General features: G+C 45.1%; 9 protein-coding genes across 9 annotated transcripts; 5 read left to right on the top strand and 4 right to left on the bottom strand. All coding sequences in view use genetic code 12, as the record gives it.

Moving 5' to 3' along the window:
* Positions 1–30: 30 nt before the first annotated feature.
* On the top strand, positions 31–462 carry EAF6 (Eaf6p; the record flags this gene model as incomplete). The annotated part of the gene is made up of 1 exon (XM_029032376.1): positions 31–462. One exon carries the CDS (start codon positions 31–33, stop codon positions 460–462), a length of 432 nt encoding a protein of 143 aa, XP_028892691.1.
* A 392-nt stretch (positions 463–854) lies between these two features.
* On the bottom strand, positions 855–1,271 carry CJI96_0001019 (mitochondrial 54S ribosomal protein mL40; the record flags this gene model as incomplete). The annotated part of the gene is made up of 1 exon (XM_029032375.1): positions 855–1,271. One exon carries the CDS (start codon positions 1,269–1,271, stop codon positions 855–857), a length of 417 nt encoding a protein of 138 aa, XP_028892690.1.
* A 477-nt stretch (positions 1,272–1,748) lies between these two features.
* Positions 1,749–2,390, top strand: CJI96_0001018 (uncharacterized protein; the record flags this gene model as incomplete). The annotated part of the gene is made up of 1 exon (XM_029032374.2): positions 1,749–2,390. The coding sequence occupies one exon, from the start codon at positions 1,749–1,751 to the stop codon at positions 2,388–2,390; it is 642 nt and encodes a 213-aa protein (XP_028892689.1).
* A 38-nt stretch (positions 2,391–2,428) lies between these two features.
* CJI96_0001017 (serine/threonine protein kinase) lies at positions 2,429–4,381 on the bottom strand (the record flags this gene model as incomplete). The annotated part of the gene is made up of 1 exon (XM_029032373.2): positions 2,429–4,381. The coding sequence occupies one exon, from the start codon at positions 4,379–4,381 to the stop codon at positions 2,429–2,431; it is 1,953 nt and encodes a 650-aa protein (XP_028892688.2).
* Positions 4,382–5,889: 1,508 nt separating this feature from the next.
* HSL1 (protein kinase) lies at positions 5,890–10,266 on the top strand (the record flags this gene model as incomplete). Its single annotated transcript, XM_029032372.2, has 1 exon — positions 5,890–10,266. The coding sequence occupies one exon, from the start codon at positions 5,890–5,892 to the stop codon at positions 10,264–10,266; it is 4,377 nt and encodes a 1,458-aa protein (XP_028892687.2).
* A 125-nt stretch (positions 10,267–10,391) lies between these two features.
* Positions 10,392–13,343, top strand: CJI96_0001015 (uncharacterized protein; the record flags this gene model as incomplete). Its single annotated transcript, XM_029032371.2, has 1 exon — positions 10,392–13,343. The coding sequence occupies one exon, from the start codon at positions 10,392–10,394 to the stop codon at positions 13,341–13,343; it is 2,952 nt and encodes a 983-aa protein (XP_028892686.2).
* A 776-nt stretch (positions 13,344–14,119) lies between these two features.
* PKC1 (protein kinase C) lies at positions 14,120–17,452 on the top strand (the record flags this gene model as incomplete). Its single annotated transcript, XM_029032370.2, has 1 exon — positions 14,120–17,452. One exon carries the CDS (start codon positions 14,120–14,122, stop codon positions 17,450–17,452), a length of 3,333 nt encoding a protein of 1,110 aa, XP_028892685.2.
* Positions 17,453–17,577: 125 nt separating this feature from the next.
* On the bottom strand, positions 17,578–18,558 carry RAS2 (Ras2p; the record flags this gene model as incomplete). The annotated part of the gene is made up of 1 exon (XM_029032369.2): positions 17,578–18,558. The coding sequence occupies one exon, from the start codon at positions 18,556–18,558 to the stop codon at positions 17,578–17,580; it is 981 nt and encodes a 326-aa protein (XP_028892684.2).
* Positions 18,559–19,739: 1,181 nt separating this feature from the next.
* MAK21 (RNA-binding ribosome biosynthesis protein MAK21) lies at positions 19,740–22,838 on the bottom strand (the record flags this gene model as incomplete). Its single annotated transcript, XM_029032368.2, has 1 exon — positions 19,740–22,838. The coding sequence occupies one exon, from the start codon at positions 22,836–22,838 to the stop codon at positions 19,740–19,742; it is 3,099 nt and encodes a 1,032-aa protein (XP_028892683.2).
* Positions 22,839–23,586: the final 748 nt, after the last annotated feature.

Genomic DNA, 23,586 nt, shown 5'->3' with positions numbered 1-23,586 from the left:
GCGATTAATTAATAGCATACTTCTCGGATAATGTCAAAACCACAGAGTGCTGTCGATCAGTATACGCAGCTCAGGAACCAACTAGCACAGAAGATTACAAAAAAGCTGGAACTTGAGGCTCAGCTACAAGCTTTGGAAAGTACTATATACGAGAAAGAGAACGAGTACTTCAACGAGAGCACCTATGGCAATATAGTAAAAGGATTCGACAGTTTTTCAAAATCTTCAGCCGGTGGCTCAAGTAAACGAAAGATGGTGTACACGGATGACGATCACATCTTCAGTCTCTCATCTGCTACGTTTGTAAGAACTCTCATGAAGAGACAAGGCACTGGTGCACCAGATTACGATGATTACGAAGATTCAGCAGATCCTCCAGCAAATGGAGCTGCAAATGGAGGAAAAGACCACCCTAGCACCCCAGGTAGGAAAAAGAAGGGCCGTCTCGAAGAAGTCAAGTAAGGAATTAATCTATAAAGAGGGCAAGATTAGCATGAAAGAGCGCACTATTTTCGAATACAATCGCAGCTTCAACTAGAGAAGTATGCCTCTACAAACACAGTGAAGGAGCTGGTATAAACAATATACTGCAAGAGCCTTCCTAAGGTTTCATCATTGAGCGATATGATAAAAAATTAATACCTCATGGTGACCTGATGACGACCGGTGTTTACCTGGGAATCCTCTTCGACTTTGACTGACCACTTAATAATCAGGCAAACTATATCACTAGGATACACACTGCTGTATTGAATCCCAAGTTATTCTTGCTCTTGCCTTCATTACTGCTCACTTCGATAAATGTTTATTTGATGCGTCTATATTTACAAGTTATGTGATGCCAATCGAAAAACCTACTTCTCCAAACTTCCAGGTTTTGTGTAGTATGTTTGCCATGGCTTATTTGGTGGGTAATCAGTGGGGATTCTCAAATCAACTGGGAACCTCACTGGTTCTTTCTTGTTGGCTGCCTCAAACAATTCTGGGCTAACTTCCTTGAGCTCAGTCATGGCGGTTTTTATGCTCTCATACTGCTTTTCGAGCTGTGCTTGTCTTCTCTCGAAATTTTTGCGCTTGAATAATCTCCAGGCATTTGTGATGGTTTGATGTTTAATAAGGTCCTCCCGACATAGTTTAAGAACTTTGGGTTGCTTTTTAGATGCAGACAACACCGAGAGCTGATTGACAACCCTTTGGGTTTCTGGGTTGACTTGGGTGGCCTTCCCACGACAGGAAAGCCTCATAACTGCTCCGACATTTCTTGAAAGCATGACTTGTGAATATTCTGTCAACAATTGAACCGAAAATTTTATGAGTATGGTACGCACCCGTACATCGCGATCTTTCACAATGGGCACCACCTTGTATTATCACTTTTAAGTTGAGTGCAAAAATTACAGTTAAAGGGAAATTGAGGAGAACGACAGCAGTTTGGCAACCATCCAGCTCATTTCAAGAACAAGTCCTTGCAAAATTTGCTATCGATGAACCTTATAGTTGTCGGAAATGCCATGATTGTTACTGCGTGATAATGAAAAACTTTTGACTACGTCGAAATAGTGATGTCTGACAAAGTTTATGCTACCTACCTTATAAAGGCATTTCATGATTGGAACATGTCCTGGTTGGCCCGAGAATCCGGCTCCATCCTAGAATTCATACCCTTCGCACGTGACCCATAAGCCGTATCGAATAGCAACTTCATTTCTGACGTCATACAAATTAATACTTACAGCTTTTTCTTCACAATGGGCCTATTTTCTTCTAATAAGGACGAAAAGAAAGACCAAGAAGCAAGACCTTCCGCCCCTATTCCTTCTGACCAAGGATCTCAAGGTCTCCCAAGTGATGCGCCTCCATCCTACGACCAGCTGCAACAGATTCACACAGGGCAGGGACAAACTCCACAATACTCTAGCAATCAATACGGTCCTAATGAATATCCTCCAGAGAAGGGCTCTAGCACGCAGTTTTATCCTGACGAGAAGAATCAGGCAACACAGCAACAGCCGCATGGCCAGGGCCATTACTTTCAAGCACCTCCACCGCCACAAAATCAAGGGGGTAGATGGGAAGCTCCCGGATGGGGAGGTGAACCACAGGCTCCTCAGGCCTTTCAGCAAGGATCATCCTCAATGCCGCCAAATGCCTACGTGATCAAGCCTAGGACTGCAAACATTGCTACAGATGATGGAAAGTACACTAGACCAGAGTATCAACAGTACAAGAACAGAGACCAGCAGCGAATTGCACAAGGCGATTATCCCATGCCTAGAGAAGCTTTCAAGCATGGTGCTCCTTTGGAGCCCGGTCATAAAGCGCAAGGGAAGTCCTCGGGAGGATTTCCAGGGAGCTCCGGAGCTTCTTACTATAACGCAGCCAACCGCTAGAATTTGTTTTCCAATAACTATATAATGCTAATTTGGTTTTAAAATACAGTATCACCGTTGTAAGTCCAGCCGCCAAACTGCTTTTGTACAGATTCGCTGAGGAAGTCGTCAACAACAGAATCCTGTGGGCGTTCGTTGGTGAAAGTATGGTCGAAATTCGAGGTGTCAAGCAAACTCTCGACCTGTGGTTTGAATGGAGGTAGGTAGGCCTTATCTAACAACTTGTTCCAGTCGATGTCCTGGAAAAAGGGATGATTCTTGATTTCTTGAGCATCGTCCAACCGATTAGCCGGATCCTTTTGTAAGAGTTTCGTGAGTAAATCTTTGGCTTCAGTGCCCTCTAGGAAGCTAGGAAATTTGAGCTCATTTTGCAAGATCTTCTTATACATTGTTGGCACATCATCATCATAAAAGGGAGGCAAGCCAGTCAACATTTCGTATAATAAGGTTCCAAGCGTCCACCAGTCAACACTACGAGTGTAGCCCTGGTTCAAAAGAAGCTCAGGTGCCAAGTATTCTGGTGTGCCACAGAATGTGTTGGTTTTGTCCTCATTTGACATATTGAGTTTGCAAAGACCGAAATCACACAAGGCAATGTGACCCTGATAGTCAAGCAAGATATTCTCTGGTTTTAAATCTCTGTAGATGACATTAAGGTTGTGCAAGCTTTCCAAAGCGGTAAGAAGCTCGGCAATGTAGAATCTGGATCTGTTCATCGAGAACTTGCCCGATTTTTGCAAATGGTAAAATAATTCACCTCCGTTGATGAAAGACAATACAAGGTAGAGCTTTTCAGGAGACTGAAAAGAGAACTTAAGAGGGACAATGAATGGGTTGTTGATGCGAGCCAAGACAGTTCTTTCTGCCAATGTATGAGTGACCTCCATTCTGGAGATGATATGTTGCTTTCTCAAGGTTTTCAACGCATAGATCTGTCTGGTATCCTTCTTCATCACTTGCATGACTTTGCCGAAAGAACCTTTACCGATGACTTTAAGCAAGTCGAAGTCCTCAATGGACAAGTGATTCTTCAATATTGGCTTGAAGTCAATACTCACATTGATTTCTCCAATAGCCCTGTCGTCAGCAATCAGTTCAAAACCTCTCTTAAATTGTAAATTTTCGTGATCAATCAAACGAATGCTCTTATTGTGGCAGCGCAAGTTCAAAGGTAGCTTCATTTGACCCACAAGCAAATCACCGATATTGGAGCCGTTTTTGGCGAAGAAATGCTTACTACTATCCTTCTCTTGCTCCGGAACCAAGTTACGAGGCAAGCGAATGAAAAGACTGACATTGAGGAAATTTGACCCGGTGGAACTTGCGCCTACGGTCTTGGTTACATCGAAGGACACAACTCTATCCCATTGGGAGCTGTCCACAGTGCCGCCTCTTGGCTCAATCATAAGTACATTATTGTCAAACTCCATGGTCATGTAGAGCAAAGCCTTGGTAACACGTTCGCCTGTTGCGTTGGGAATGGTGATATTAGAAGGTAAATATGTTGCTGCCGAAGAGCCCTCGATAAGGTCGGAGGACTTATTACCCGCCTGTTCCGTCTGGATTAGTTCATTTAGGCGTTTCGAAAGGGTAGAGCCCGTGTTCTGGTCGTTTGTATTCGAAGCCAAAGCGTGTAAAATCTGTTTGTTGTTGGCAATGTCAATGGGAAGTTGGACATTCTGGGAACGGTAACATTTAACCGTAAGCAACCCTGGGTTCGAGGCTACCCTTTGCGCCAGCACCAGCGACACGCTTGCCAGTGATGGTTCGGTTGACGCTGAATCTTTCACTTTGGCCAGAGCATTCAGCGACGGAGAAGGCGATTTTTTGGAGTTCTCGGATATTGTTAACTTCAGTATGTCTGGGATTGGGGAGGCATTCTGGGTCAAAGTGGAGCGGGACTCTGAAGAGTTGCGGGGTGAATCTGAAGACAGCAGGGGAGTCTCCTTCTCGGACAGGCCAAATCTGAACTTGTTCTTGAATCTAAGCATGGCAATATGGGTTGAAGATGTAGTGGTGGATTACTCTGGAGAACATTGAGGCTGGCCTACCCCAAGTAGTATACAGGAAACAATCACACGGAGAAATTGGCGAAACCAACGTATAAAAGTTGAGAAGAAAAGAGCAGTTTACGAAGAGAAAACACGTAAGAGACTTTCTCCTAAAAACATCAGGTTTTTCATCTCATTTTGTCGTTTTGTGGTGATGAACTGCTCGTGTACACATAATGAGGCTTTTCAGTACAGCAGAGGCAGCAAAAGATAGGGACAAGCAAAAGAGACTCGCAAGTAGGTGGCCATTTTTTCAGGCAAAACAAGAAATATCATCTTCATAGCGCCACCATCAGCGTGTCAGTTGTCTGAGTTTTGAATGCCGTCGAGTACCTGATAATCGGCCTAATGGCTGCGAAAAATAGGAATAGGAGAAGAAGCGAACGCCACAGAGGCACACCAAGAAACGTCGATACTGGCGACAAACAAATGTCATTCGAACTAGACGGTAGCTGATGTTCAGACTGACATATCAATGACTGTCGTAACAGTTCAGACAACCCCCTCGAATATGGAAAGCATTTGTAGATGATGGTGCATGCTGAATTGTGCTGCTAGCATTAGTGAGGGATAACATACAATGGCTCCACGAACGCATCCATAGACAATTCCACAACCTCCTACCAATAAGCTCAAATTTCAAATGCCTTCCGCAAGTCTACTTCACCTACCACCTCAAACACGCTACCCGCGGGCATTCTCCGGCGACCACTGGACCCAATAGAGTCCGGCGCGAAACACGACTTAGACATTCCCTCCACCACCTCTCCCAGTGCACCCACGAGGAGGCTAAAGTGAAGGCAAAAAGAGAAAAGAACCCCCTAGTAATTACAACAAATCCTTCAATTCAGAACAAAGTCACAAAAGTTGTCTTTATTCGTCACTTTCCGCCACGGGTATTCGTAAAATGGTGTCCTAGTTCAGGGGAGTGATTCTCTTTCGCAGCCAAAGGGTCGGCCAGGAGCCAGGCGGAAGAATCCATGCCCAAAAGCGCACCCCAGGCGAGGTAAGTGCACCCTATCTCGAGGAATCAAATGCAATAACAAATTGAATGGACAAGTTTCTCTTTTTATATATATATATATATGTTTTTCCTTTATTTCTTATCCCCAGAAGCTTATCCCCTTGGTATTGTTATTCAACATCCATCGTCTATCCCTTTTCCAATTTTTTCACTCTACCCTTCTTTTTGGCTGCTCTCCACGTAGGCCCGCCCGCGCCCGCACTGGCACCGTGTCTGTTTGTTTACCGCCCGATCGTGTATTTTTCCTGGCGCTAGGGTGCTTAGTATTTTTTTTCGGGCTCTCACTCTAGTCTTTAGTCAGTGCCCTTGCGAACCATAACCAAACCACTCATTCATCTCCAACACACGCTCTCTTCATTACCGTTGTTCACCGTTCTGGTACATCCACTTTTGCATTGCCCACCCTAGTCATTCTTTAGGTCAGATGGCCTCCATAGTCCACAAGTCCACGGAGTTCTCGTCGCATCCTTCCACTGCCAACGTCGACAAGGTGGTGGAGCTGGTGACGAACGCCACCAAGAGATTATCTCAGATTTCCACCACGACAAACAACTCAAACAAAAAGAGAAAAACGCAGAACCGCATCGGGCCCTGGAAACTCGGCAGAACCTTGGGGAGAGGGTCCACGGGAAGAGTACGTCTCGCTAAGAACGTGGATACCGGCAAATTGGCGGCGGTGAAGATAGTGCCCAAGCTGAACTTCAAGAAATTGGAAAACCCGAAGTACAAGTCTTCAGATGCCACAAAGCTTCCTTACGGCATTGAGCGCGAGATTATCATCATGAAGTTGATCTCCCACCCCAACATCATGGGCCTCCACAACGTGTGGGAAAACAAGAACGATCTCTATTTGATTCTTGAGTACATCGAGGGAGGTGAGCTTTTTGACTACTTGATCAAGCGCGGCCGATTGCTGGAGTACGAGGCTATCAACTATTTCAAACAAATCATCCACGGCATTGGATACTTGCATCAATTCAACATCTGCCATCGCGACTTGAAGCCAGAGAACTTGTTGCTTGATTTTAACAAGAACATCAAGATTGCTGATTTTGGTATGGCCGCTTTGCAGGTGAACGAAAAACTCTTGGAGACCTCGTGTGGCTCTCCTCACTATGCATCTCCCGAGATCGTCGCAGGCAAGAACTATCACGGCGCCCCCTCGGACATATGGTCGTGTGGAATCATTCTTTTCGCCTTGTTGACAGGCCATCTACCATTCGACGATGCCGATATCCGTAAACTTCTCATGAAAGTCCAGAATGGTAAGTTCATCATGCCCACGTCTCTCTCATGGGAGGCGAAAGATCTCATTTCCAGAATGTTGCATGTCAACCCCGCCGAAAGAATCCAGATTAGAGACATCTTGAAGCACCCTCTTTTGACGAAGTATCCTGACCCACACTCTTTGAGCTCAAAATCTGCTAACGATTTGATTCTTCACTCCAACATAAGACCTATCCTGCTGAAGGACAAGATTGATAAAGAGATATTAAGAAACTTATGCATATTGTTTCATAACTGCGAGGAGGAACATATCATCAACTGCTTGTTAGCACCGAAAAGATCTCCCGAGAAAATGTTTTATTACCTCTTGATGAAATATAGAAACGAGCATTTGCTGAGCTCTCCTTCTAATTACGCTGCAGACGACGACGAAGAGGCGAATCAAGGAGAGGATATACCACGCTCCGGCTCGGTGGTGAAAATCACAACCACAGATTCGGATGGAAGGTCACAGACTTCCGTTAAGAAGGTGGCCCGCTCAACATCATTAGCTTCTTCCATATCCACAAAAAGCCGCAAGCGTCCGTTGACCAATGTCACCAACAAAACATTTACAGCCTCGAATGCCCGCAACAAACGTGCCACCAGTAGGCCCGCTTCAAGAAACGCGTCGAGTCGTTCTCTTCAAAGCAAGCATCGAGTACTTCTGCTGCATAATCAAAACATTTCAAAGCCCTTAAAGATGGAGGACGCTAAACTAATCTCACGAACAGTGACTCCACACGCTAATCAATTGAACACCCTAGCTGCCAGCGAGGACAAGGAAAACATAATCGAGCATCCAGTTCAAAACTTCAAAAAGGCTCGCAAACAAGAGTCTGTCATAAGGGATGGAACTATTTTGCAATTTCAGAGAATTTGTCAGGAAGTGTTCGGCTCGGACGTCGATCACAAATCCGTATATGACATGACTTTGACAAAGGACAAGAGAAACCTTACCAAAGACACCATTCATAAGCTCGAGGTTCTCAACAACCGCATGAGCAAGGCGTCTTTGGTACTTCCGAAGCTTCCAAAGACTCCCTCTGCCACAAGCCATTTGGATGTCGTCAAAGAGCCAAAATTGAAGAATACAAGTAATAATCTATCTCTGATTGAAAGGAAAGAGAAGGAATTGGCCGCTTCAGTGCAGAAGAATAACGATGAGCGTGAGCTGATGTTTAAGAAAAGAGATCTTCAACTTGAGAAAACCAACAAGGAGAGAATGAGACAATCTCTTCTTTTGAAGGAAAAACTGAAGGAAGCGTCTCGAATCATCAACCACAATGCATCCCAAAGAGTGCTTTCCGAACCTAACCATGCATTTTCTTTGGACCCAAAGAGTTCCTTGCTAAGAGCAAAAACTTTAGCTTCTAGGACACCAACCCTATTGGCAAATCTGAGACAAGACAAGAATGCCATTGTTTTGCAGCGATTAGGTATCGAGGTTGTACAGCCTCGGAAACTTAGTTCTTCTTCGTCATCATTTGTGAAAACTTCCACTTCAAAGGACCTCGCTGCTGCGCTCCGATCTAATTCTCCTAATCTCGGTGGTGATAATGCGATTGACCTAAACAAAACCCTTCCCGAGATAAACCAGGAGAGAACTTTATCAAGTATAAGATCCAGCGCCTCCAGCAACACAAAAGACAACGCTTCCAAACACTCAGGACCAAAACAAGGAGATCAACTCAGCGTGAAGTCATTTTCAACAAAGAATAAAAGTAAGGAAGAAGCCATAACTAAGAGAAGTTCTGACACAACATCGGCTGACCCTGATCTCACTCGTATGAGCGTAAGAACACATCACGATTTGATCCCTAATCCTAGGTTTTCGAAATTTTCATTCAATGAGATTATCAAGGCAAATACTGATCCTGTTGAAAACACGATTCTCGAGGCCACGCGTAGCTTGGGTACCGTGAAGCGCTCAGCAAGGCAACCCCTCAATACGAAGCAAGGAAATGGATTGATAAGGAAATCTCCGACTAGAGACCTTGAGGGTTTGGGTATCATTCTTGATGCAAATCTGGCAGAGGTTTCAAAAGATGAGTCTAGGTTTTCCGGCGAGAAAAACTTCGTTTCGATGAATGTTTCTGACGATGAACCCACAAGTCATTGTACAACACTACAGAAAGATGCCATTAGTGTTACAGAAGCATCAGATTTTAGTGGAGGTGAGGAATTTGATCTTTCTGATCAGGCGGTCAAATTGGGTCACGATACTGATGCTCAACGTTTCTCTGCAGACGATTCTTGGAGTCATTCTGATGAAAGTGCTAATTTGGAAGAAAACAAAGCTGGCCCAGCCTCTTCTCGCAAAACTTCAAGGGACACCCTTGTGGGAGATGGGGTTGAAAGAAGCTGGTCTCATAAATCGCACAACACATTGCTTCCAGAGGAGTTGTCCTCTCACGGCAATCAAAGTAAACGTCATTCTAATCTGGTCGATGATTCAAAGAAGTCTGAGTTTGGCCCACAGAATGCTCGTAACAATGTGCTTGATACATCCTCTCTTGCAGAGAACACGCATGCGTCGTTGCTAGGACGCGAGGAATTCATGCTGGAGCTGAATGGACAAGACTTTAGGACTGAACCCTTCTCGATTGAGAACAAGAGTCAGATTGACCAAGGCGGCTCACAAAAGAGTGACACACATAGCCTCGCAGATGATGGAATCGAAGAGATCGATGACAAGGTCAGTTTGGAAACTACATCTAAATCTTTGAACCGTCAGCGGCGTGATACAGTGGGATCGCTCCGGCGGTCTGCTGCCTCAACGCAAATCTTCAGTACCTTACATATGAAGGAAGCTGCTACACAAGAGACCCCGCCGGTAGTAGAGCCGGATCATGTTAAACATGAGGCTCCGTCGGGCCTGAACACTCCAGTCTTTGGTCAATTACCGTTGGGTGTCTCAGCTAAGTCACAAGAGCCTAATCCAAAGAAATGGAGTTTGATGCCCAAGAGGAAAGCTCCGTCTGTTCCTGGAGACGACGGTGTTAAGGAGAAGTCTAGAGGTCATAACAGATTCTCGGGAATCTCCTTATACTCGAATGCAAAGCGATTTGTGGCACCGAAGTCTGACGACTCGCCCAAATCGCCATCAGGCGCTGGCTGGTTCAAGCGCTTCTTCATGTCTTTATCGAAGGGATCTGATAAGGATGCGAATGACGGTGAAGTTCTGAAGGCAAACAAAAATATGCACATTATCGATACGTCTCTCGACTCAAATGATCTTATGCGTGTCATCAAGAACCAATTGAAGGTGAAGGAAGTAGAAGGGTCTGTGACCAATGTTGATGTTGACGAGGAGTTTGCGCTCATTAGTGGAGTGGTACCTTCTCGCTACGCACGCGGTCGCAAGCTTCATTTCAAGATAGAAGTCATTGACTTGGTGAACTCGTCGTCCTTGCATTTACAGAAAGTGAAGGGCTCCAAGACCGGGTTCAGGAACCTTGTTCAGGTGGTGGATTTTGTCATCAAGAGCGAGGAGGATGCTGTTAAGCATGGCAAGGTCAAATCTACACACTAAACAATATTGTTACAGTTTTAGTAATGCATAATACACGTATAGAAGAGAATCTGTTGATGGTGTAGGTACCATTGTAAGGTGCGAAGCTTTGCGCAGTGAGAAATTCAGGATTTAGCCATATCATCATGAGCGGAAAAATCGTCCGTGCCCTCAACTGGGATATAGGATATGAACAACGCTTTCTCGCAGTGAACCCCTTGGGTGATGAAGTCATTCTATATAAAACAGACGAAGAAAATACCGTCCAGAATGCAGAGAATATGGTGAAGTTACACTCCCACTCGGGTATCGAACACATCCAGTGCCTTGGGTACCTGAGAAGCCATCCAGGATGGACTGGTGTTGGGACAATGGATGGAAATGTTCACATTTTTGATGTTACCAAAACAGAGTCCACTATGTTGAAGCTACGGTCCAAACAACATAGACCATGCAACTCATTGTCATTTAACAACGGCGCATTGGTTGCAGCATGTTTCGATAAAAGCCGACAGGATAACTCCCTTCAAGTGTGGGACGTGGCAAAACACGCTCAGGTTTTTGCAAATTCCATGGACGATGATGGACAGATAATCAGACCGCATTACTCATACCTCGCTAACGAGGCTACGCTCTCCACGGTGTTTGTTGGCAATGAAGGTATGAACTTAATGGCTGGTGGGTACAAGCTTCTTCGGGAGTTTGATTTGCGAGAATCAAGCACCACGCCCATTTACCAAGTGGCCACGAAGCTGACGATGGAAATCACATTGGATCCTTTCCAGCCGCACTTGTTTTCGTCGTTAAGTGACGACGGCTCTGTATCAATTTGGGATAGGAGAAAGCTTGTTGGGAAATCGAAAGGCTCTGTCACTTCAGAGTCCCCTGTTCTACACTTTTCTAAGCTATTAAGTGACCTGCTGCGGAGAAGCAATGCAATGTGCTTCAGGTACTCTACAATACGGAGAGGTGAGTTTGCGTCCGTGTTCAATGGAACTTTAATACGACGCTGGAATACCGGTGTGGTCCCACCTATGAAGAATACCCTGAGCTTGCCCACTTTCTCCTCAAACGACACCCTTTCCTCCTTAAAGTCACAATCACTACAATTGTACAATCCACATGAAGAGTCCTTGTTTGTTGCGTTGGTTCTTGACCTGAAAACAGACTCCCCAAGGGTAGTATCCTTTGATTACTCTCCTGACTATGATTCATCGACGTCCACATACTTCGTTTGCATGAGAGAGAAGGGCCTGGTTTTCAGAATGCCTGTCGTTGAAAGTATAGAGTCACTTGACTTTAATTGCTACAATGAGTTCTCTATGGCAGGACCAGAGGGAACCGTAACGAAGCTTTTGGATGATAGCAGCATAGAAGATCAGAATCTCATACCTAACCAGACAGAGCAACGTAAAAATCTGAAATTCACCGCAAAACACGACTATCTGGAAGAAGAAGCCTCGACAATGGGTGATGGCGATAGTACTGGACCCATCACAACAACTGCAACTCCAGCTCTCAGCGACCTGCCTTTGGACATAATAAAGTTCGAAGAGGAAGATGATGTTCCATTACAGAAGATGTTGGATCTCTCAAGCGTTCTTTCCAATGACATTTGCGGATTGATTCGCCAAAGAGCTCTTCTAGGCTATGGGGTTGATGCGGAGAGAAATCCTTCAGTATTGGAGCTGGTAAAAGGATTGCAAACTCCTCTACTGATAATGAACACCTGGAAATGGCTCAACTTAGCTAAGAAATCTCTTGATAAGGGAACAATGATCAGTGAAGGCGTAGACTTGGGCTACATTGGTGTCTTGGGTGTTTGGAAGGGTGTAGACGACATCAAAGGACAAAAAAGGGCAACCCTTAAGCAGCAAGTCACTGAGCAGCAGTTCAACAATGCTGTCAAGGCAATTGTCTCTAAGAAAGGCGAGAAATCCTCAGGTATCAGCATTTACAGTACTAGTGATCGCAAAATTCAGAGAAAGCTCTGTTTGATAGTCAGTGGCTGGTATCTCACAGAGCACGAGTTTGACGAAAAGCTCAATTACCTTATCAAAATTGGCGAGGTAGAGAAGGCAGCTGCATGGGCTGTATTTCATAACAACGTACCTCGTGCCATCGAGATACTTGCACAATCGAAGAAAGAAAGGCTTCAGTTGATGTCGACCGCTGTTGCTGGCTACTTGGCGTACAAGGACTCTAACTCGAACCTGCCATGGAATGACCAATGTCGAAAGCTCGCGCTGGAGTTAGATCATCCATACCTTCGAGCCATATTTGCGTTCATTGCTGACAATGATTGGTGGGATGTTTTAGATGAGCATGCTTTACCTCTCAAAGAAAGAATAGGAATCGCGTTGCGGTTCTTATCAGACAAGGATTTGAACATTTACTTGAACAGAGTTGCAGATACTGTCGTCCTTCGAGGAGAGCTTGAGGGATTGATTCTCACAGGACTCACGCCTAGAGGCATTGAACTTCTTCAATCCTTTGTGAACAGAACATCCGATGTGCAAACAGCCGCCTTGATTGCTCAATTCGCTGTTCCTCGATATTTCAAAGACCAGCGTGTTGATCACTGGATAGACAGTTACCGCAATTTGCTCAATTCTTGGGGCTTGTTCAAGACGCGAGCTCTCTTTGACGTTGCCCGTACTAAACTGTCAAAGACTTTTAATGGAGTAGCGACCATTCGACCACCTCCACGTCAAGTTTACTTGCAATGTCCCAGATGCAATAAAAATATGGGGACGCCAGCAAAATCGTCGAAGGGAAACAACCAGTCGATATTGAAGCAATTTAATAGGCTTTCTATGAAGAATCCAATTGCTGACTCTAAACTGTGTCCCCATTGTGGGTCGCCGCTTCCCAGGTGTGCAATTTGTCTATTAAATTTAGCCACGCCAATTCCTAGAGGCGTTGCTCAGGATCCCGAGGACGATATTAGGCAACAGACGCTCGACAACTTCAAGAACAAACTCAGCTTCTGCTTGACGTGCCATCATGGGTATCATGCCCAGCATGCAGAGGAGTGGTTTCTGAAGCACTACGTGTGTCCCGTGCCTGACTGCAACTGCCTTTGCAACAGCAAGTAGGCAAATGAACAGAGAACAATGAAAATTTCTTGAATTATGGAAGTGCTGAATTGGTGTTCAGTCTGACGCTGTGGGTCGCAGACATGTCTAAAGCGGTACTATAAGTCGTGATGGTCTTAGTCCCCCTTGCGACAACGGGTTCTCATGAGAAATAAAATACAAAAAAACATGATTAGCCCCCGCGTAATCCCAAATTTGAACCTTTACTAATCAGGCCGTCTCAGCTGCCCAATTGCGTGTGCCCCTTGGCTTGTGTGGGTGCCTCAGCTTGATCACCCGTTGCCCTCTGAGCGGGCGTTCTAGTTTTTTTGCACCCACTTTTAGGCGCGGCACCCACCTGACTTTCACACCACCGTTGACGGGATGTCCCTATGCAAGTGCACTATATAAATAGTAAGCAGCACTTATATATTACCTCAATCCGTAAAAAGCACCAATAAAGTGCTCAGCGAGAGTTTGAACTTTTCCAGCAAACTAGTCCACCGTATAATCCTCGAAGGCGGAGTGTCATTTGCTGTGCGACACTTTAGCCTTCTTCTTGTTCGATTGGAGCTAAGTTGCAGGACCAGGCCCCAAGTGCGTTTTTGTCCTTTTTGGTAACTAGTCAACACGTTGAGAAGGATCTCAACCCTCCATCTTTTGATCTCCCCAGATTTGAGCAACAAAAGCCATAAGGAAATCGTCAACCAATCACGAGACCCGACATTCTGGATTTGTGAACGTGAGTCTTCTGATTTCCACTTTATATTTTTTCCTTTCCTTGACTCTCCTCCACCATGTCGCTGAAAGAGAAGATCATATCCGACATCAAGGGTAAAATAGAACGAGAGCAAAAACTCATCCAAGGTTTCCAGGCGGTTAAGAGAAATACTGGCAATGCCGAGGTGATTCAAAGATGCAACAACCAAATCAGAGAAACTCAGCTGAACATTGAGTACCTCCAGGAAACAATGGAGAAATTGCTGGTTCAACAGCAGCTGGAATCCGCAAACGAGCCGTCAGAGCTGGCAGAGGAGCTGACAAGAAGACAAAGAGTAACGAGTTCTGTTCGCCCGCTTTATTCGAGATTCGACTTGATCAAGTACGACTGCCCGTCTCTTGGACACAAGATCCAGTATATGCTTCAGCAGCTACAGTTCAAGTTGCAAGTAGAGAACCAATACAGAGAGGCGAATGAGAAGATTTCGCATTTATATCTAATGGATGGCGACAAGCTGTCCTCGAATGCTGCTGAGGGGGGCAAGTTGGAATCGGACCAGAGAATCCAGTTGTTAAACAAGGCCTTGAGAAAATACCAGGGGATGCACGTCAACGTCGAGCAGGTCAACAGAGATATGGAAATCATGAACTTGCCCAAGTACGCGAGAAAACCGTTCTCTGGTAGATTGACCATGGGCGTCACCTGTATTCGAGACGTGGACCACATAGCGTCGCCAAAGTTCAAAAAGAAGCCTGAGTCGTTTGTGTGCATTAAGATTGACGACGTGGAAAGGGCTAGATCTGCTCTGTCTCGATCGGGCAAATTCAACGAAGATTTGGTGGTGGATGTGGATAAGGCCAACGAAATGGAGATCGCCGTGTACGACAAAAACGGGTCGCAGAACGTACCTGTGGCACTTGCATGGATCCTTCTTTCTGATATCTCCGAGGAAGTTCGAAAGAAAAAAGTGGCCATTGAATCAGGGTACGATGGCTGGATCCCGGCCTCAAGTCTACCAGGGAACAACCAATCCGCTAGAGGTAATGGGAATGATCTGTTAGGCACTACATTGTCCGGAAACAATGGCCTGAGTTCAACTTTTGACGGAGACACCATTGTCGACAAGGCAAGACCCTCTACAGAGAATGTCAAAAACGTACTGATTTCTGCATGGGTCAATCTCGAGCCTGTAGGTCAAATTTTGGTTAGTTTGTCTTTCGAGAAGTCGAAGGTGTCTGCCAAACCAACGTTCATGGGCGCTTTGGGGCGTCATGGCGCTATCCGTCAAAAGAAGGAAGAGGTTTTCGAGCAACACGGCCATCAGTTCGTTCAAAAACAATTCTACAACATTATGTGCTGTGCGCTTTGTGGGGAATTTTTGCGTTACACTGGGTATCAATGTCAAGACTGCCGCTTCTTGTGTCACAAGAAATGTTACCAGAAGGTGGTGACTAAGTGTATCTCCAAGAGTGGCGATACGATCGACGATGAAGACAAACTCAACCATCGCATCCCTCACCGTTTCGAGCCAGTTTCGAATCGTGGTACGAAATGGTGCTGCCACTGTGGTCATATCTTGCCTTGGGGCAGGAAGAATGTTAGGAAATGCTCCGAGTGTGGTGTCATGTGTCATGCTCATTGTACTTCCTTGGTTCCCGACTTCTGTGGTATGTCTATGGAAATGGCAAATCAAATTTTAATAACAATCAAGTCCACAAAACCCTCAAAGAGCCCTGCCAAGGCACTTCAAAATGCGCCACAAAAGGCTCGTGCACCTCCTCCCCAACTTCCTCCAAAGTCATTTACTGCCTCTCCGCAAAGGTACCCTGTGGATGAGCTGCCAATGCCTTCGCCCCAACACTTTCACCACAAGAATCAGGTCGCCCCACTTCCTCCGCCTCCTCTGCAACCGCAGTTCCAACCGGTCTATAACAAATCGCAAGAACCAGGGTACCAAAGAATTCAAAAGTTATCACCAGAAGAGATGGACCAGCCTTACTCTTCTAAATTACCGACAGATATCAAACTGCAATTTCAGCCAACGGTTGAACCTCCAAACAGACATGCACCAAGGCGTCCACCTCCAATGGACACTACAAGCTCCTCGTCACTGGATGTCCCCGTCCAGTCTCGCACAGGTTATACTCACGGAGACTATCAAAATAATGCCTACGAGGCGAACATACCAGAAGAGGTCAATCCGTTTGAGCAGGAAGTTGTTATTCCATCTCAAGATCCTAATGCTGCTTTTTTTCAGAATTTTGATTATCGAAACACTCACTCGAACTTACAAGACGATGCTGGGTATTATGCTTCTCAAGAGCCACAGCCTATGGTAGTCGAGCCTGACCAAGCGCAGATGCCATCAACACACAAGGCTCACAAATCTAAAAGAAAAAGAAGAAAGGTCGGCCTCGATGATTTTCAGTTCTTGGCCGTATTAGGTAAAGGAAACTTCGGTAAAGTCATGCTTGCAGAATCAAGACATACTCAGAAATTATGTGCTATCAAAGTTTTGAAGAAAGATTTCATCGTTGAGAATGAGGAGGCAGAGAGTGTCAAGTCAGAAAAACAAGTTTTCTTGACAGCTAACAGAGAGCGTCATCCATTTTTGCTCAACTTGCATTGCTGTTTCCAGACAGAGAATAGAATATATTTCGTCATGGAGTATGTTTCTGGAGGTGATTTGATGTGGCACATTCAAAAGTCTCGGTTTTCGGCAAAAAGAGCAAAGTTTTATGCTTGTGAAGTCTTGTTGGCTTTGAAATACTTCCACGACAACGGTATAATTTACCGTGATTTGAAGTTAGATAACATCCTTTTGACCACACAGGGACACATCAAAATTGGTGACTACGGGTTGTGTAAGGAGAACATGTGGTATAAGAACACTACTGGCACATTCTGCGGTACACCCGAGTTTATGGCACCGGAAATCATTGCAGGTAAACCTTACGATCGTTCAGTCGATTGGTGGGCATTTGGTGTGCTTATGTTTCAAATGTTGTTGTGTCAAAGTCCTTTTAAGGGTGATGACGAAGATGATATCTTCAATGCTATCGAGCACGATGATGTAAGATATCCAATCAGTATGCCACGACAAACTGTTCTTGTATTGCAAGCGTTGTTAACCAAGGAAGCTTCGCAACGACTTGGTAGTAGCGAGAGAGATGCGTTGGAAATCATGGAGCATCCATACTTTCTGGATGTAAATTTTGACGATGTGCTCAACTTGAGAATTCAACCGCCATACTTGCCTGAGATCTCCAGTGAACATGACTACTCGAATTTCGATCAAGAATTCACATCTGAAACGCCAAGGTTGACACCCGTAGAAACCGTGTTGACGTCAGAGATGCAAGAACAGTTTCGTGGATTCTCCCACATTTCGGACGATGCTCCTGTTTGATCTACGAATCCATGTTATGCTTGTGCTAATGCTATTGGTGAAAAAGAAACTATATATAGTGTATAATGCTAATGGGATGTGATGAGGTAATCATAAAAATTTTCGTAAGCATGCAAAATATGGGTTTATGTGATAATGCAACACCCGGACTTCTCCTTCTTTTCTTTTGGTTTACTGATGGTTCGAGACTGGGAGCGGATAGAGCCGGTCGACACCGAAGAGGTCGTTTGTGAATGTTCCTTATTGGATGAGGGCTCCCTGGCAGTAGGGCTGTTCACTGTTTCAGCTCCGGTGATAGATTCAGGGATCTCTGGGAAGTCGCTGGCAAAAGACTCCAAAACTGGGTAGTTTGGTGATGTGGAAGGCTCTCTTCCGTGGCTATTTGAGAGGGAAGAGGGTATCTTTGAAGGCCGGCGGAAGTTGAACGTCTTTTCGGGCGTCGAATCCACAAAGGAACTAGAGGCCGATGTCAGTAGCACCTCTGCAACGGATTGCACTTCTATATGGTTGTGAAGGGCTCTATGTTCTCTAGCCTCTAGTGCCGCGTCCACCAAAGGAACAAAGCATTTGTTCACATTCGTGTCGGAAAGAGCAGACACCAGGAAGAATCCGATAGCACCCACGCGTTTAGCCATGGCCTCGCCATCGTCATACCACACCTGGCAATACTCGTATCTATCTTCCTTTGCTGCTGCAATGACAAAAGGCGGAAGTTCGCCATCGCAAAGCGTCTTCACTGTGCCGATTAGATATTCCAATGCCTCGAAGGATTCCCTATCGTCCATGGCGTAGACAAAGAGTATGGTGGATGTGTTCTTCACCTGCTGCATCCTCGAGGCGCCGTAGACGTCTGCCAACGGCGAGGAGTCGAGAATGGATATTTCGGTGATGTCTGAGTTATGTGAGGATGCTGTTGATACAATTTCAGCCGTGTCGTGGTCGATGGCCTTGACATAGAGCTGTTCTGATTGCTCGTGGGGGCCTTCGGAAAAGGTGCCATTCACGTATCGCTGTACTAAGGAAGTTTTTCCGACGCCGGATTCGCCCATGACGAGAATGTCATACTGGCTATTGAGCGAGCTGAGCCCGTCGAGAACACGGTTCATCGGTTTGGATGAGGTTAAGGGAAAAAGAAGTTTCAGTCAGGTTCTAGAAAAAAAGCTGTACTATCATGCAAGTGTGACAGGAAGGAGCGAAGCGAAGACGTAACGAAAGCCGTGCGGGAGTCGTGACGAACTTGAAACTGACAACTGAAAGTGTTGGTATGAAAAAGAGAACAAGTAAAAAAATTAAAAAGAGAAAACCGTTGGGATCAAGGGTCTTATAAAGCAAGGGATGCGCAGTAGCAAGATTGTCGTTTTTGTAACGCCAGAAGGGCTAAAAAGCACGGTAGCGAAAAGAAAGCCAAAACGGTTGCGCTACTGCAGAGGAAAAACGTTAGCTTGCTGCGAGTCTAGTGTAGCCGATGCACGATCGAATGATTTTCGGAACCAACCGTGGGCGAGAAATGGACAAAGAAAATTGAAAAATTGAGTGGAGTGACATGATCAACGGGTTTTAGGAAGACGCTTTAGTCCAATGAACTACTATTTGTCTGTTTTAATTCTTCTTCAGTGGAAGAACTTGCGTATTGGCCTATATCGACTAAACCGAAAGGGTCTCGCGCGGGTTCCTCGGGGCCCCGAAAAAGACCACTATAGCCATTGATACGTTGACAGTGAAAGCTTAAAGATTGTTTACAGGAAGCATCACGAAAAATATTTTTACAGTGGGCTGGTTTTTTTAGAGCTGGTTTACTCACCAAAAAAAAAAAAAAATAGTAAATCACAGAAAGAAAAAAAAAAAGTGTGTTCCTCAAGTTCCTCATAACCCCTTTGGTTGCTTGTCTCACACTAGCCACAGGCAAGGCTTGTACAAGCGAGGTCGCGAATTCTACAGGATCTTTGGGCTTTGGCTGCAAAATAGCTTTTTGTGTTTGTCTAGCATTGGTGTTGATATCTCCCTGGCCAAGTTGCTCCGCTATTGATATGGGCTTAGGCTTGTAACTCGTAACTCCGTGATATCGGTGTTAGGGTTTTAACCAAACATCATCTCATAGGCGGGCATACGCCTGTAACAGCTCACACTATGGAACGACAAGTGTACCTGGTGATTCCGCTTAAAAAAACTTCTTTGTTTTATTCTGGACGCCTTTATGGCTCCTTTGAGGGTGGAACAATACTACCTTGCTATTCCTCTTTCTTTAATGCCTATATTACATATCTATCCTAGTCACCGGGCCACATAATCACTCGCCGTCTGAGTCCAAGTACTTTGCGTAGTCGCTGGCGTCTGCAAACGTTGGCAAGCTCAGAAGCTTCGCCTTCTTCTTCGTCTTCTTGTCTGGTTTCTCTTCTGCGTGTGCCCTCTTCTTCCTAGACTCTACAAGCTCGTCGCTGTCGTACTCATCGTCTTCATCAACACCGAACATGCCTGGCCCTTCTTCGTCGTCAAATGCATCTGCATCTTCTTCTCCTTCGGTGACATTGCTGCCAGATTCTTCTTCATCTCCATCACTTGCTTTGTTCGTTTCGAAGGCCGCCTCGTCAATTTCTGGCATATCTCCCTCGGATAAGTCATCGTCTCCAAATGTCTCTGCAAGAGTTTCTGGGTCCACCTCTTCCTCATCTTCATTGTCCGAATCACTGAAATCCTCGTTATCAAGATCCGAAAGTATATCCTCGTCGGAGAGGTCGTCACCCTCGACCTCTGGCTTGGAGTTAACCAAGGCTTCCCAGACTTCATCATCATCCATGTCTTCTTTCTCATCGTCGCTTTCAGCAGCGCTGGCCTTTTTATTTCTGATTTTCTTTGCATTTGTGCTGAAGTACTGATGGAAAAATCTCTCGTCGGGGCGAACATCCTCTGCTTTTTGTGCTAACCAGTTCATCGTGTTGACTGGTACTTCACTGGACCCTGTATTCGTTGCCTTGACCAAAAGTGAACCAGTATGGGCACCTCCCAAGGGCTGCATAATGGATGAACCTTTGGTGGTAGCCTTCGCTTTGGCATTTTTGTAGACGAATCTATCCAAGAAGTGTGCTAAAGTATAGAGACCCAAATCAGGCTTTGGTTGCGGTTTTCCAGTGAGAAATGAGTCAGCATATATGGCAACAGTAGGATGGAAATGCAGTGTGAAGTTATTCATCTCCCAGAGACATGAGTTTTCGGCGTGTGCGTAGGATGGGTTTCTCTTCTTGGGGTCGTATTCTTCGGTATCCTTGGACATTTTAGGTTCATCTTTAATCTCATTGGTGGCAAACCCGGGCCTGTCATCGTATGCTTCCATAAGCTCCACAATCTGTGGGTAAGTCTTGCTCAACTCCATCAACAAGAACATCATTCCGGTGATAACAGCCACGTTAAGCCAATGTGAGGCAACTTGCAAGATTCTCTTCACAAATGCAAGAATTCTTGGCATGTTGTTTATGTCGTGTTTAAGAGACTTGAACAACAAGTTCAAATACACACCCTGCTTGGATGAGTTCACCAATCTTGGATCCATCAATGACTCGTACAACGTCCTGTAGTAACGGTCAGAGTCTAGGCCCTGCTCACTGACAATATTGTAAACCAACACCAACGCCTGAACAGAGGTGTTGAAATTAGTAGAATGGGTGATCTTGAAGAGGGTCTCCATGTGCCTTGTGTATATCTCAGACGGGAGTTCGGAAAATGGCAACGCACGATTCAAACCTGTGAGGATGGCCGAAAACATTTTCGATGACCTCTCCTCGACGACCTCCTGTTCGGTTTTCTGTTCAACTTTGACAGACTTGCCACCCTTCTTCCCTTTTTTGAACTGCTTCCTGTTATTCTTTCTCCCCTTCTCACTCTCACCAAGAACCTTGTCTTGCTTGGAATCTTTGAGTGCTGGATCTGATTCAACCAAAAGCTTCTCAAACAACGAGAAGTATGTCTTGACTAGAGAGTCCGCAAGCTCAACCTCCTTCTTGGAAAGGATGGTTTGATTGAGAGTTAGGATAGTGTAATATTTTGAGTGATAGTCGCCTTGTTTTTGCATAACCATGTCAGTGACAGCATCAATAATTACCTTTTTCATTGCGGGATGAGCTTGTTCTAATTGAAGAATTTGATAGGAAGTTTTGGCTGCGACCTTGTTGTCAATATCACCCAATTTGTTCACACCAAGCCTTAACAAGTTAACTTCTTGTTCTGGCTTAGCTTTTAATAAGTCGAAAATGTGGGAAACAACTGTCATACGGACATGCAAAATAGGATCGTGACTCAAGTACTCAAGAGCTTGAATGAACTTGAAGTAGCTTTTTTTAAGAAAGTCTTCGTAGTATGCTAATGCTAACTTTTGTTCGCTAGACCTTTGAGTGATGGCTGATTTGTTAAATGCAAGAAGTTTTCTGTCGGGAAGAAGACTGTTGATGAATAAATCCTTCATGGCATTCACTGCTTGCAATGCAGCATTTCTAGACTTCTTTTCGCAATAATTGAGAAGAGTTTCGAAAGCCTTGATGTTATGAACCGGAGACTCTTGAACCAACAACGTTAATGCTGAAATCTTATCGTTTAAGGTACCGTCTGCAAGAATTTGAGACAAAAACTTTTTTTGAGAGCTGTCCGACGAAAACTCTTGCAAGTATAACTTATTCTCGGCCTCGATAATGTTCTGGGCCTTCTCTGTGAGCCTCTCGAGAGCGAACCTATCTAGTTTCTCTGGGTCCTCGTCTTCAACCTCGACGTTGTACCAATCGACTCTGTTCTCGAGCTTAAGTTTATCACTCTTGACCGACCTCACATCGTCAACTCTGTAACTTTTTGGTTTGATAAGTTCGGCAACCTCTGCTTCTGGTTGAGCTGGCTTGGCGTCTTCACTGGGTTTTGATGCCGCAGGCTCCTCCTCTGAGGCATCCTCTTCTGACGACTCGGAACCCGCAGCGTCATTCTCTTCTACCAAGTCAGGAATTTCCTCCTCGACTTCATCATCCTCGACAACTTGCAATTCGCCGGACAATCCTAGACCTTTCATGAACTGTGCTACTTCTGCGTTGAGTTTCTTATCAGATCCCTCATCTTCAAACTCCTCATCGCTCTGGTCATCATTCAAACCTTTCACCAATGCTAAATCTTCTTTGGTGGCACCAAGCGCAAGCGCCTCGCGAGTCAAAACGTCGTCTTCGTTTTCGTCGGCTTCGTCCATTTTCTGAGTTGATTTCTTATTCTCTTTGTTCGCGTCTTTACCGTTTTTAAGTTCGTCCTTCGGTTTCGACTTTTTATTTTTTCGGTCGGATTTCCCCTTCTTGGACGTGTCCAGTGTTAGCTTGGACGAGATCTTATCTCTCAAAGATGACAAATTGAGCTTGGCGCTTTCCATCTCTGCTGGGGAATTAGATCTAGAGATGGCTACTGAAAAACTATAGAGCGATGAGGACCCAGGGGGTCACGTGCACAATGAGGAGCAGTGTCTGAAGACTCCCAGGGAACAGAGACCTGGGGTCCACGAAAAGAAAGAAAAGAAGCCCGAAAACTGATGTAGAGGCAGTGAAATGAAGATCTTCTGTCGTTGTTAGTCGAATTTGATCGGAATAAAAATTTGCTCCTCAAAATTATCAGAGATTTCTTTTTGTCTCTGTTTCTGATCGTCTCCCCCACAGGTCCTTTTTGCGAAGAGGCTTAAATGGAGACCAGAAGAGAAAAGGTGAGCGTCAAATGCATCAAATAACCACCAAAAAACTTCTCGCCCTACCTGACCTGATCGTTAGATATAGGGATATCTCATCCTCATTTTTTTTTTTTCTTTCTTTCTTTTGTTCCCTGTGTAAACCTCAATTTTGTATGACCTCAAGAGTTTTACCAGAAAAACAGCTTACATGGGATGAGAAGAAGGCATGAGTGAAAAAACAGAAACTTTCTTCAAAACTCAAACCCCACATCCATACGCATAATAGGAGCCTCACCCCCATTTTCTTAGGAGTGCCATTCACAAGTTGCAATGTGCCCGTCTACCTTAGAAGCTCGGAGAATCTCGCCGCAGCTGTGCATAAAACAGGTCTCATGTCGGAAAAATTGGCCGAACCCTGAGCACAGCATAGCCGTTAGTTGGGCCAAAAACTCGAATAATG

This window comes from Candidozyma auris, chromosome 1, assembly GCF_003013715.1.
Source record: "Candidozyma auris chromosome 1, complete sequence".
In the NCBI taxonomy this organism is placed as follows: domain Eukaryota; kingdom Fungi; phylum Ascomycota; class Pichiomycetes; order Serinales; family Metschnikowiaceae; genus Candidozyma; species Candidozyma auris.
Note: the sequence above shows the minus strand (reverse complement) of the source record. Positions and strands in the feature narration are given on the sequence as shown.